Raw genomic sequence first — 15,242 nt, forward strand, 5'->3', positions numbered from 1 at the left:
GCTTTGTGTACCTCCTCAACTCCCACCGTTATTCACTTGGGAAAACTTCAACTTTGGTTAAACTAACTCCCTTCCTACTCTGTGGTTGGACCAGAAAGTGGATCATGGTTGTCGAAAAACAAAAACCATGTGTTTCACTTCAAATATGTGACCACAGATCTGAAGTAATCATCCCACAATTCTCTTACTCTTATTTATTGTATTAAATAGCCATTTCTTATTTCATTAAAGTTTGAAAAGTTTTGAACCTTCAGAAATGTTGCAAGAAGAGTGTGATTAAGCATCCATGTAGCTCTCACCTAGATTCACCAATTATTTACTATTTCTTCTCTCTTTTTTTTTTTTTTGGCCCAACTGTTTGAGAGGAAGTTATAAGCAACATGATACTTCACTCCTAAATCTTTTAGCAAATATCTCCCAAGAACAAGGACATTTCTCCCACATAACCACAATATAAATACCACCTTCAGGAAATTTGACTTTGATAAAATCATTATCTAATATTCTCTGTATATTCAAATTTCCTTATTGCCCCAGTAATGTCTGTCCTCTTTTAGCTACCTGTTCCATTCTTTCAATTCAGGATCTAGTCAAAGATTATGCCTTAGATTTCTCGTTATGTCTCTTTAGTTTTCTTTAATTTAGAATGTTTCCTTAGCCTTTTGTGTGTTTTCATGACACATCTTTTGAAGATTTTAAGCTTTTTTTTTTTTTTCCAGAATGTTCCTAAATTCTAATTGTTGAATTCCTTCCTAGTCAGATGCCAGTTAAACATTTTTGGCCAGAATTCTACATAAGGCTGATGTGTCCTTTTTAATACATCATAGGATGCATTAGGAGACAAGTGATGTCATTTTCAAAAGGACTTTTTATGTTGCTTTTGAAATTCTGGACTTTTAATAACCTTAACAGTGTCAGATAAGTGCTAAAAGTTATCATTGACATCTGAATTTAATGATTACAGTGTGAACTATTTTATTCTTGTTCTGGCAAAGAGGAATTATAAATTGGCCCTTAAAATATTTCTTTAGATAGTTTTAGTATGCCTATATCCAGTGGAAATTCCTTGAGGTTTTTCTGATGTGTTAATATTACCTTTTGTGGTTTCTAGCTTTGAGAAATGTCCGTGTTTTTATCTGTTAAGAAGAACATTGTCTTCTTGAAGTAGCTGGTCACTGGTCTTTGCTAATGCTTTAAAAAATTTTTTTTTTTTTGCACCACAGCATTTAGGCCATAATCTCCATGAGAATAGAGACCCTTAGCTCCTAAAACAGTGTTTGTAATTAAATCCTTATTTAATAAAAGTTTAAAAAAGGAACCCAAATATTTTGAAAGAACCCTGAGTGTTTGTCCTTGTATCATACATTAATATTTCTTTAAGTCTTTATTTACCAAACTAGAATTAGCATTTATTTTTTCCTACAGTACAAAGACTGAATGATCATTGCGAAAGATGGGAGAATAGAGGCATTTTCAAAATTGATATTTTTATATCACTTGAGTAACTTGTATTATGCCGAATCACTAAGTCATAATATCATAAAAGCACGGGTTTTGCATTGTGATAATAGTGGGTGATGAAAGTGATACACAGTATGCAAGATTCTGTATGGTTATAATAAGGAAAGAAAGGCTGTTCTTAGGTGAAAGCTATCTTAAATGCTTTGTTTTTAAGTTAAATTGATACATGATACTGTCATTTTTGTGGTTGACATCCAAATTTAGTATGCAGGAAAATGAATGTTGTGCAAGTCTAAAGAAACACTAGGCCTTTATTCTTTTTTTCAGGTGAAATAATTACTTTGATAATATAACAATCAGCTTTTACTACATGTTTACTACTTGTATTGTAAACTTTAAGTATGCTATGAAATGTATTGTTTATTCATTTAATTTTTAGAGCTATGTAGTGTATATGCAGTTACCATCTCCATTTTACAGAGGAGGGAACCGAGGCCCACAGAAATTAAGTAACTTGTCTGAGGTCACTCAAGATTAGCCCAGATCCCACTTACGTTACTGCTTACAGGTGGTTTTTGATAACCAGGATTTTTTTGTTTGTTTGTTTGTTTTAAGGAAAGAAACTATTTTATTATAGCAGGACAAAAAATGCAGATATCTTTATTAAGGCATAGAACTGAAAAATCACGTGAGATTTAATGATCAAGAAATAAGTTTTTCTTTTCCTATATATTTATAATACACATTTAAATATAATTTTTAAAAAGGGAAAAATTAAACATTTTGTAATATTTTTAATACATGAGCAACTTCATTCTATGCGATAAGATACTTATCTTTGGATTTTTTTATGATTTATCAAGCATTCTGACATCTCGATAATTATTCAGTAATCCTCTTTCTGAACCTGTCATCTTTCTATACTTACATTTTTATTTTCTAGGAAAAATGTCTAAACATGAAATCACTATGCCCAACCATGAAACATGAGATTGCTATGCCCAAGGCATGCACAGAAGAAACCATTTACCATAAAACAAATGGGGAGGCATTTCAAAAGTATATCCTGTAATATATTACATGGAACAAACTAATATCCCTGATTTGCTCAGTGTGTGACCTTAAGGAAGTTACTAAGCTTGTTTTCCTCTTATCTTTAAATAAGTCCTCGCCAGTTATTTTGAAGATGGAATGAAAACGATGCATGTAATATTTTCTTTATTAACTTTTCACCTTCACCTCTTTAGTTTCAACATATTTCATTACTCCAGAAGGAAATCCCATACCTATTAAGGAGTTACTCATTCTTCATTCTCCCTTCCCAAAGCCCCAGCAACTACCAGTCTGTATTCTGTGTCTGTAGATTTGCCTATTCTGGTTATTTCACATAACTGAAGTCAAAATATGTGAACTTTTATGTCTGGCTGTTTCATTAAAAGTAGTGTTTTTGAGATTGTTCCACGTTATAGCTTGTATCAGCACTTCATTCCTTTTTATAGCTGAATAATACTCCATTTTATGGACGTAGCACATGTTGTCTATCCATTCATCCATTGATGGATATTTGGGTTATTTATACTTTCAGGCTATTGTGATATGAATAGTGCTTCTGTGAACATTCATGTACAAGCATTTCTTTGAGTACCTGTTAAGAATTCTTCAGGGTATATGCCTAGGAGTATGTTTTAACTTTTTGAGGAGAAAGCTGCACTGTTTTACATAGCAATCTATGAGAGTTTCCATTTCTCCACATCCTCACCAACACTTATTGTTTTCCTTTTTTTGTTTTTTAATTATAGCCATTGTTAGTGGGTATGGAGTGATACCTCATTGCGGTTTTGGTTTGTACTTCCCTGATGACTGATTTTGTTGAGTATCCTTTGTATGCTTGTTGGCTATTTGTATATTTTCTTTGGAGAAATGTCTTTTCAAGTCTTGCAAACTTCTACATTGGGTTGTTTGTCATTTTCTTGTTTGGTTTTGAAAGTGCTTTATATGTTCTAGGTACTAGACCCTTGTCAGATAAATAATTTGGAAATATTTTCTCCCATCTTATAGGTTATCTTTTTTGATAATGTCCTTTGATACACTAATGTTTTAAATTTTGATGACATCCAGTTTTTATTTTGTTCCCCATGTATTGGTGCCATATCTAAGAATCCATTGCCAAATCCAAGGTCATGAAAATTTTACTGCTATGTTTCCTTCTAAGAGTTTTATAGTGTTAGCTCTTACATTTAGTAAGTAAACTCATTAGCAATTAGGGGATGATTATACTTCATTCCTTTACATTTTGGATTCTTTTTTTGCCTAATTACTCTAGCTGGAACCTCTGGTACAGTGTGTGTTTTAGAAGTGACAAAAAGTAAGCTTCCTTTTCTTGTGATTCTCTCTTCTGTTTTCCTACTTTATATTTCGTTTATATTCATTTAAATTTTTATCATTTCCTTCATTCTGCCAGCTTTAAGTTTAGTCTGCTCTTTTTCTATTTCCTTAAGGTTAACCTAACCTTAAAATTTAAATTTCCTTCTTTTGTTAATGTAAACATTTACAGCTACAGATTTCTTTCTGATCACTGCTTTTGCTGCATTTTAGTATCTTTTGTCATCTTTTTATTTTTCATCTCAGAGTATTTTCTGATTTTACTTGAAGTTTCTTCTTTGATCTATTGACTTTTAAGAGTGTGTTAATTTCCACATATTTGTGAATTTTCATTTTGTTACTTATTTCTAGTTTTATTCTTTTGAGGTCAAAGAACATTGTATCATTTCACAATCTTCAGATTTATTTAGATTTGTTTTATGACCTAACATCTAGTTTGTCCTGGAGAATGTTCCATGTGCATTTGAGAGGAATGTATATTGTGTTGTTATTGAGTGGAAGTATTTATGTTTATTTGGTTTAGTAGGTTTATTGTATTGTGCAGGTTTTCTTTTATCTTTTGTCTAGTTCTATTCATTATTGAAAGTGGAGTATTGAAGTTTCCAACTTATTATAGTTGAACTATTTCTCCTTTCAATTCTGTCAGTTTTTGTACCATGTATTTTGGAACCCAGCCTGTTATCAGTGTACAGTGTCCTTCAGTGTCTCATAACCATTTTCGTCTTAAAAGTTTTTTTTCTTTTTTTTTGAAATTAGGGTAGCCACCCAGCTATTTGGTTACTATTTGCATGGGCTATATTTTCCTATCTTTATATAGTCAACATATTTGTGTCTGGATCAGTAGCAGCGAGTATCTTATAAGACTTCATATTGTTTTTTTTTTAATCCATTCTAGCTGTCTTTTAATAGGAAAGATTAATCTATTTACTTTTAAAGGAAAATATAATTCTGTCATTTCCCTATTTTATGTCTTAAACCTTTTGTTTCTAAATTCCTGTATTACTGCTTTCTTTTGTGACTTTTTTCCCCCTAATACTCCTTATTTTTTTCTTGTTTGTTTTTCTGTATATTTTAAAATTATTTTCTTAGTCATCACCCTAGGTATTACAATAAACATTAATTTTATAGCAATACTAGTAATATTAATTCAGAAGTATATAAAATCTCTGCTCCTTTACAGCTCTGTCTTCTATCCTTTATGTTGTTATTGTCACAAATTACATCTTTATACATATGTTCCTGTTAACATCAATTTGTAATTATTGTTTTATGCATTCCTTTTAAGTCATATAGGGACAAAAGGATAGGTTACAGATCAAAAATACAATACTAGTACTGGCTTGATACTTATGTCTGCAACTACTTTTACCTTAGTTATTTATTTTCTTGTATGGCTTTCAGGTTACTGTATGATGATAACACTTTCATTTCATCCCAGAGGACCCCCATTAGCATTTATTGTAGGGCATATATACTGGTGATGACTCCCCTCAATTTTTGCTTATCTAAGGATGTCTTAACTTTTTTTTGTTTTTGAATGATCATTTTGCCAGATACAGAATTATTTGGTTGATGGTTTCTTTCAGGAATTCATATGATCTTGCTGCCTTCTAGCCTTTTTTTTTTTTTTTTTTTTGCCCTGAAGAGGAATAAGCTGTTAATCTTATTTGTAGATTCCTAGGATATGATGAGTAGCTTCTCGTTTTTCATTGTAGCCCTCTTTGCTAGTCCATCCTTCTTGCAGTTTGTTGAACTTCTTGGATATGTAGATTTGTGGGTTTCTTTTTAATATTTAGGAAGTTTTTAGCCATAATTTTTAAAAATAGTTTCCTTTTTATCTGAGAAAGCCTTTATGTGTATGCTGATACATTTCACGATGTCCCAGAAGTCTCTTAGGTGCTGTTCATTTTTCTTAATTATTTTCTTCTTTTTTTAATTCCAGACTGGATAATCTCAACCAATCTTCACTGATTGTTTTTCTGCCTGCTAAAATCTGCTGTTAAATCTCTCTAGTAAATTTTTCATTTTAGTTATTAGACTTTTCAGATCCAGAATTTCTCTTTAGTTCTTTTTTTATAATGTCTGTGTATGTATTGATATTTGCTATTTAAGTCATCATTCTCCTGATTTCCTTCGTTCATGGTTTTCTTTAATTCCTTGTGCATTTTAAAAACAGTTGATTTAAAATCTTTGTCTAGTAAGTGCAATAACTGGGAGTCCTCATAGTTAGGGTCTATTTCTTTTTTTCCTTGTATGTACCATCTTATTTTGTTTCTTTCCATGACTCTTAATTTTCTGTTGAAAATAAAGGTTTTGCATATTATAATATGGCATCTCTGAAAATCGGATTCTCCTCCATCACTAGGATGTGCTGTTGCTGTTTATTGGCTATGTTTGCTTGTTCTGTGAGTTTTCTAAACTATTTCTGTAAAGTCTGTATTCTTATATTCGTGGCCACTGAAATCTATTCCACAACTTAGTAGTTAGCCAGTGTTTTGACAGTTCCTTAAATGCCTGGAGCCATTGGGGAAAAAAATATTTCCAAGTCTTTGCAGATTGGTTCTCTATGGGGGCATTAACCACAGTTTGTTGAGAATAAGATCTGTATTGCTCCCTCTGGCATTTGCAACTTGCACCCAGAGTATAGGCTGCCGTCCTCATCATTGTTGCCAATCTGGGGTGGCAATTTAAAGCTTCTTTCTTCACCAAGCCTCCTTCTGGTGGTTGTGATTTTCTTTTCTTCTTTTTCTTTTTGACTAGATTCCAGAGTTCTGCAAAAGTTGATTCTGACACTTTTTGGCAGCTCAGTAGTTTCTTTTGTGAGTGAACCGAATCGTGAAATTCCCATCTTCATTTCTTTTGCTGATGCCAATTCCCCATAGACATATTTATCTGATTTATGGATTATCTATCTATGTGCCTTACTTCTCTACCCTTTGTAATTTATTTTATGACTTTTAATTATTTTGACCTTAAAGGTATATGCTAACAAACTGTAAAACTCTCATATTGTATATGTTAGCAACTCAAATAGAAGTCAAAGTCATTTTAGAACTTTAGATGTCAAGAATTCTGTGTGGTACAGTGGTTAGTTACCTAATAAAAGAAAAAAAGATGATGATATTTAGTTAAAAGGTATTTGAATTTGTAAATTTTTATTTTTAGCTTTGGAATATTGGCATGGATTTCTAATGCCTTTTTTGCTTGTAGGCCCTGAATAGATACTTTGGGATTTAAGTGGTTTAAGTTTGAGTAAAACTTGGGTAATATAATAATATTAAATAATATTATTTAATTAATATTAAATAATATTAAATAATATTATTTAATTAATATTAAATAATATTATCTAAATAATAGAGTTAGTGTTTTTGTTTATCTATCTAAATAATAGAGTTAGTGTTTTTGTTTATTGTTTCACATCTATCAGTTACTGGTGAATGGAAGGCAAGATTTTTGGTTTGGATGATTAAGTACCCTTATAATAGCAAATAATACTAAAGGCTTATCACTATGTCAGTGATTCTCAACCTCACCACTATGGACATTTGGGGCCATTTAATTCTTTATTAGAGGGCAGTCCAGGCAGGATCTAATCTAGGTGCATCGCATTTAGTGATCATGTCTTTTTCGACACCTTTGGTTCAGAATAGTTCCTCAGCTGCTTTTGTCTTTTCTTACATTGAGGCTGTCATCAGACTTTCAGCTACTAGGTTTAGTCTTCATTGATTATTTTTTCTCTCTTTCATTTCTCCTGTTTATTGCTTAGCATTTTACTGTACAAATAAACATTCTTACTCAATTTGAGTTTGTCTGATGTTTCCTCATTATTAGATTGGAATTACTCATTTTTGTTAGAAATACTATTGAAGCGATGTTATATCATCTTCTAAGTGCATCATATCTGTTGAGACAGGATATCAGTTTGTTTCACTATAGGTGATACTAATTTTGATCATTTGGTTGTATCTGCCAAAGGGTTAAAACTTTGGATTTAATAACTTTTTATTTATTTATATTAGTATGGACTCATGTATTCTTAGTGAGTTATAATCCATTCTCATCCTTTTAAGATATGTTCCCATAACTCTTTAAGTACTTCTTATCTGGCACAAGATTTACCAGTCTTAGCTTACATTTTTCCTGATCTAACCTTGGAATCAGGCTTTTCTCTGAGAAAGAGCTCTGGCTTATTTTGATAGAGAATGGTATTTAGAAACCATTATTGGGGCTGATTCTGGACTCTTTCAGCAGACAAAGGTAGGAAATATATGTATGTTTGCATATATATGCTTATTTCTATATCTATATTAAAAACCACGAGTTTATGCCAATACCTTTTTAAATCTAACACCACAAAGTATTTTAGCTCTAGTCCCACTTTTGTTATTAGTAATTCTCTTCTTCAGCAATAAGAATCCTTTCTCCCCTTATCCTTAACATATTTACTCTTCTGCTCGCATCTAGAATACACAAAAAGTATACATACCACTCTAGACTAGGAGCCTACTAACTGTAAAGATCAGTATTTGCTCAGTATTTACTCATAGTTCTTTTTATTTCTAAGGTTCAGTTACATAGAATGAAGTGCACCAAACTTAAGGGTACAATTAGATGAGTTATAACAAATGCATACCCCTGTTTAATCCACACACCTATCAAGATACAGAACATTTTCATCACCCTTTATGTTTCTTCTCATTTAACCTCTTTTCTGATTCCCCCCCCCACTATAAATAGTATTGCCTGATACAAAACTTTATATAAATGGAATCATACTAAATAAATAATTTTGTGTCTGGTTTCTTTCATTCACCAGAGATTAATTCATGTTGGCTATATCAGTAAAACATACATCAGTAAAAAATATAATTTTGGCCCATGAAGCTTTTGTCAGTAGATTTTTGCTCCTTTTATGTCGGTGGGTTTCTTAATATTGACCCCCCCCCCCATATGAGATACGTTTTGTCCCCCTTTCATATCTTTATACATACTTGGTAAAGAATAAAGTAATTGTAACCAGGTGAAAAATTAGAAAGAATTAATATATTGTCCCAAGCAGAGGCCATGACATTATTCCAGAAATAAGTTTGACAGAATCCTTTTCCTTTGATTTTTTTTGCCCCTTTGATCAGACGAGTACAATGCCTTATCAAATTGAGTCTCTTTCAGAAGAGCTTTGAGGAACTTCCCATTGAACATACAGCGGGGTAGAGACTTTTGGCCCAGTGACATATATGTTAGAGCATTATTTCAAGTGTGTTTATAATTGCTCACGGAAGTATTTTATGGTGGCTGCTTTAAAATCCTCATTCGATAATTCTACAACTGACATCTTTGTGTTTGTGACCATTGTCCTCTTTCAATTTGAGATTTTCTTAGTTCTTAGTATGATGAATGGTTTTAGTTTGATTATTATTTTATCTTGGAAATTTTGGATATGCTGTGAGTGTTTAGGTCTTATTTAAATCAATCTAGTTTAGCAGATCTCCTCTGACACTGTACTCAATTAGGGGAGGAAGGCTGCTTTGATACTGCAATGTGGTGGTAGAAGCCCAGATTTTAAAGTTTCTCTTATCTTGGAGGAGGATTAGGTCAAGCTCTTCCACTCAGACTCTGCTGACACTCCAGGGATGTGAAAGGGGCACCTTAGTTACTGCTGAGCATAGGTGGAATTCTAGTCTCCCCACTTGCTCACAACTAATGTGTGTGAAGAGTAGTGGGTTCCATAGCGTTTGGCTGGAATAGGGCAGTTATAGTAAAAAATGTTTGTTTTGCTTGCTAGGCTGTGCTTTTTCTAATTCTTTCACTGAGAGAGTAGGCTTTTTTTGTTGTTATTGTTTCTCTGTGTGTTGTTTTGCTTTATTTTTATTTTTTACCTGTGCTCACTGGTATTTCTGGGTTGCAGGCTTCCCTATTGTCTTGTCTAGGATACATAAGATATAAAAAGAAAACAGGGAACTCAGTGTCATGTTGTTCTTCAAGATCCAGTGTCACTAGCCAGTGCGCACCTTCTCTCCATCATTCAAAGTTCGATGTTTGTTTTTTATATATTGCGTTCAGGAATTTAGCTGTGTTTAATAGAAGAAATAGGGAGAAATGTGCCTTCTCATTTTGTATGGAGCTGGATGTCCTACATAGTTTAAAATTAAAAGAAGTCCATTAAGAACTTATTTAAAATGAAATACTGAAAAATATCTAATTCTTTAAAATATTCTACCACCATATTTTTGTATGTCACTAAGTTAGACATAAGGTTAAATATATTTTTTATTGTAGATATATATGTACATATAAAAAAGCATGCATATTTATTATTTTTTTAGGATTACGTACTGAAGGACTCTACCGTGTTAGTGGGAACAAAACTGATCAAGACAATATTCAAAAGCAGTTTGATCAAGGTAAGAAGATGATTATATAAAATAAAATCATTGTTTTATTATTTTCCTTATTGAAATGTCATGATGGGAGGATTGATTTTCACATGAAAACCTTCTAAAGATATAGATGTTGACGGAAGAGAGTTTGGAAGTGAGATTAGATGTATTTAATAAAATAGATACCACAGTCAAGAAAGAGTAGAGCTACAAATCTATTACCAGAATTGGCAAAGTAATAAATTGACTTATGACACATCAGCATCTTTGTATGTCACATAGTTCTTATTTTAAAATGCAATTAAAAATTTTTCCCCATGATATTGGGCTAACTAACCATTAGGAATGAAAAAAAAAGCTAAATTCTCTAATCATAATAAAGTAAATTATATATGAGATCAATGTAAATGGAAAAAATGAAAACTATAATAAGTATGGGGATGAAAGTAATTGACTATTTTAATGGTCTTAGAATAGGGACAGGCCTAAACTTGAAATGAAATCTGGAAAATATGAACAAGATGATAAACTGGACTACCTAAAAAGGTAAAAATTCTGTCTGAGACAGTGGATAAAACATAAAATCACGAGACAAACTATAAACTTGGAAGGGCGTAGAATATCTATGCTAGATTAAGGAATTCACATTAGAAGAAAGTGACCAACACATAAAAATATGCTCTGCCTCTATCAGTTGTGAAGAAAAATTAAAAAGATTGTATTTGTTATTTTATTATCAGAGTGAAAAAGATTGTTGGTATGATGTAGGCAAACCAGTATTTTGTTTGTTTACTCTTGGTTATGGGTGCATTTTGGGAGGCAGTTTATGAATATTAAAATTCAGGTAGCTCTGCTAGAGAAATTCAGCTTGTAAATATTTATGTTACAGAAGTCTTTGTATAAACATACAAAGATATACTTACAAGGGCATTCATTGCACACTTTTTTGTAATTTTTTTTTAAAGGAAGGGAGGACTGCTCATGAATTTATAAGAAGAATACTAGATAGCCATATAAAATATTTTAGCTTTTTGTGTGTTGTAATGATGAAATGTCAGTCGTTGAGTGTTTTGTGTTAGCCTTGCTTTGAAAGAATATTGTATAATATATCATTTCATTTAAAAAAAATATTGTGTTAGAGAAACTGGTAATATTTCACTTCTAGTAATGAAGTGTAAAGTTAGTATTCAATACCAGGGCCTCTTGAATTAGTCTTCCCAGTTTTGTTTTCTGGTTCTGTCACTTAACTGTCTTAATGCCCTAGGAAAGTTAATCTTTCTAAATCTCAGTTTTTTCATATCTAGAAATGAGAGTGATAAGACTATGAAGAATAATAAGATACTGCACATGAAGAGTTTTCTGTGCCAGGCACCATATTAAATGTTCTTTGGGTAGCTATTATTACAAGGAATGTAGCCTTAAGAGAAAGGTTTAGTACATAAAAGTATTTATCATAGCATCTTTATAATGTTTTTAAGTGAAATAAATCTAAATATTCAGTAATAGAATATTATCTAAATTGTTAAATCTGGAGAATATTTTGTAGTCATTAAAATTATGTAGAGCAAAATGTTAATTGGTGATTATTCTTTAAGGATATATGTGAATTCTTAGTTTGAAATTACAATTAAATGTTATCAAAAGGTTACTTTGTCAGAGTTTAATCTATGCAATGCCTTAAAAATGAAACCCATTATAAAATGTATATCTGATTTTTTTTTCGTTGTTGGTTTTATTGTTGTTATTTTTAATGATTAGAAAAGGACTGAAAAGAAACATACTGAAGTATAAACAGTGATTTCCTCTGGGTGATGGGGTTAATTTTTTTCTTTTTTCGTGGTCTATATTTTCACATTTTCTGTCATAAGGATTCATTAAAATAAGGAAAAATTATTTTTAATAGAAAATTAACCTTATGATACACTTTTAGTGTGTTCCATTGTTTTTTTACATCATAACTTCACTAAGTGTTTAAATTTAAACTTATAAAAAATTTTAACTTCTAAGGTATAAAATTGAATTTATATGCATATAATTCCTATCTTTTGTCTTTGTTTCCTTATGTAGCTTATGTAAACAAAATATTTTAAAAGAAGATAGATATTAGTAAAAGCTAATGTTCTTCCATATACTAAGCTTAGTTCTCTCTTCCCTTATCTACATAGTTTATCTATTTTAAAACAATGAGAGAGAGGTGAATCGGCCTGTAAAGAAAGGTAGCTGATGAGAAGACTTAAATATCTTTGGGTCTACAAGCACCTGTTTAGCATACTTCTGTAAATTAAAATTTTATATAAGTTATAGATTAATTTTTAAATTTTTGTCTTGTAGATCATAGTATCAGTCTACTATCAATGGAAGTAACAGTAAATGCTGTAGCTGGAGCTCTTAAAGCTTTCTTTGCAGATCTGCCAGATCCTTTAATTCCATATTCTCTTCATCCAGAGCTACTAGAAGCAGCAAGTAAGTATATAAGCCTCCTCTTTTTGAGAGGCATGATGGGTTTTGTGTGTTGATTACTATGTTTTAAAATCAGCCATGCACTAGAATGTGTAGCCAATAAAAATTCAGCTTACTAGAACTGTTTTAAAGATATTTTTTCTCTAAATAAGGAATATCAGAATCCTTGGGGTTGGCCCCAGGAGTACTTAGTTTTAGCTAGACTCCCAGGTGACAGTGTTCCTAGAAGTTTGAAGATCATTGTACTAGAAGTTTGAAAGTTGTATTTTTAATTCAAACTCAGAGGCATCGTAAGAAAATTAAATAAACTTTTCAAATGAGTTTATCTGTAATGTACTTCAGTAAAATACTAACCTGTGTGTGGTCTATACATATGTGGATTTAAAATTTTTCAAGTCAAATTAACTTTGGCCTCATGTCTAAAGTCATTTTTTTGAAAAAGTAAGGCAGGAAAATGGGTACTTATTCAATATGTATTCCTACTTTAGCATCATTCATCCAGATGTTTCTATTAAATATTCACGTTATCTAGAAAATGATACAGAAGATGTATTTGAGTATCAGGTAACCTAGTGCTTAATCTACATTGTTGTCTCAGTGGCTAAAACGAATATAATTTCTTAGAATTCCTCTTTCCTATTTCCTTTTGATTACAAGTCTTCCAGCTTAAAGTGAGACTACTTTCTTATAATTTAGATTATGTTAAAGTACTTTAATTAAAAACTTCCTTAAAAAAGCAGTATATTGTCACAAGGTATAGTTGCCTTATACATACTTTCATATGTAAACTGGGAAATTGGTTCAGTCAGTAACTTAGATTCTCTTACTTTTTGATCATAAACAATAACCTCAGAGTTTTCCTTAGGACATTTTTGAGGACTGGTTTAGAAGTAATCTGTGGCAAATGAGATTTGGTAATATTTGGTTTTACTACCATGAGTTGGTATGCAGTTGGCCTCCTTCAGAAGAACTCATTGTTACCTTTTGGAAGAATGCAATGAATGAGGAAGAGCATTAAAGCTTTCTCTTATCTCCTATTTACTGCAGAACCACATTTCATTTCAATAATGCTGTTTCATAATTTGCATAAATTTGGAGAGTAACTGAGTTAAATGCTTGTACTGCTTGTGAAGAAAGATTTTCAATAAGCATATAGGGCGATGATTTTAAATCAATATTGGCTGACTATTGCCTACGGGCCAAATTCAGCCCACCACCAGTTTTTGGTAGGTGTTTGCAAGCTGAGAATAGTTTTTACATTTTTAAATGGTTGACAGAGTTAAAGAAAAATTTCATGACACGTTAAAATTATCTGCAATTAAGATTTCAAAAGTTTTATTGCAGCGCACTCATTTGTTACATATTGTCTGTGACTGCTTTTGTGCTACAATTGCAGAGTTGAGTAGTTGAGCCCACAAAACCTAAAGTATTTACTCTTTGTAGCGTGAATATTAAGAGCCTAACAGCTTTATAAGTAATTTGTTAATTCTAAACCAGTAGTTATATAAATTGCTTGAGTAAATTTTTAGCTAATACACTATTTCCCATTTTACTATCTTGAAGTCACTTTGCTCTTTAATGATTAGCTTTACTTTCAAAAGGCTATTGTAATAGATGGTAATTATTTTTAGCAGTTCTTTAAAACTTTTTTTGTTGTTTACATATCCTAATATGCATCAAACACGTTATTGTTTCTTTGCAATAAACATAGTAGGAAGCTTTATCAAATATTTTTAAATGTGTGAGTTTCACACAAATTTCTTATTTTAATTTTACAGAAATCCTAGATAAAACAGAACGTCTTCACGCATTGAAAGAAATTGTTAAGAAGTTTCATCCTGTAAACTATGATGTATTCAGATATGTAATAACACATCTAAACAGGTATTTTTATTTTTTATTTTTGCAAATAAAATGCACTACAAATTTCAGACATTAACTTTATAAATGTGTAATTATAAGATAGAAAAAGACACAAACTTACTTAAACATACAGTTCAATTTTGGTTCTTTAAATTTTTTCTGGATTTTTAAAATAGATTTTTCATTAATTTGTTTAAAGGAGGGTATATGACTCAATACATGTAATGATTATATAAATAGTAAATGTGGTAAGTACATTTTCATTATTATCACCGTTATTTTTTAAGTTCTCTTATAGAATCTTAGAATTTTAGATGTGACACTTAGAAAATAATCAAGTCAGCCTATTTGAAGTTGAAAAATTGAGGTTTAAAGAAGGAAATTATGTGCCTAATGTCACAATTAATAAATTACACATCTTATGCTTTTTCTATCATGCTGTTCCTTTTGTGTATCTTATTTTGTTTGGATATTCCACACAGTGAAATTTTATTAGGAATGGAATTTTATCAGAAACTTCAATTAATATTACTGTCTACCTTGTTACCTGAAATGCAGGATATTAATAGCCCTAAATATGTTTAGCTTCAAGTTTATGCTTTTGTCTAAAAAAAATATATATACTCCTCAGTGCCATACATTATGTGAAAGGCAGCATCGTATAATAACTTAAATCTCAGACTGCAGAATCAGACA

The 15,242-nt window shown here is 31.2% G+C and overlaps 1 protein-coding gene across 4 annotated transcripts in view; it reads left to right on the forward strand.

The window, feature by feature from the left end:
* ARHGAP5 (Rho GTPase activating protein 5) overlaps window positions 1-15,242 on the forward strand; it is a 69,359-nt gene that overhangs the window by 47,646 nt on the left and 6,471 nt on the right. For all 4 annotated transcript variants that reach the window (XM_023521155.1, XM_011376410.2, XM_023521156.1 and 1 more), the window contains 3 exons: window positions 10,170-10,247; window positions 12,555-12,686; window positions 14,462-14,567. In XM_023521155.1, coding sequence (XP_023376923.1) covers window positions 10,170-10,247; window positions 12,555-12,686; window positions 14,462-14,567 — 316 coding nt within the window. The remainder of the gene's footprint in view (window positions 1-10,169; window positions 10,248-12,554; window positions 12,687-14,461; window positions 14,568-15,242) is intronic.

Source organism: Pteropus vampyrus, unplaced genomic scaffold (genome assembly GCF_000151845.1).
Source record: "Pteropus vampyrus isolate Shadow unplaced genomic scaffold, Pvam_2.0 Scaffold297, whole genome shotgun sequence".
In the NCBI taxonomy this organism is placed as follows: Eukaryota; Metazoa; Chordata; class Mammalia; order Chiroptera; family Pteropodidae; genus Pteropus; species Pteropus vampyrus.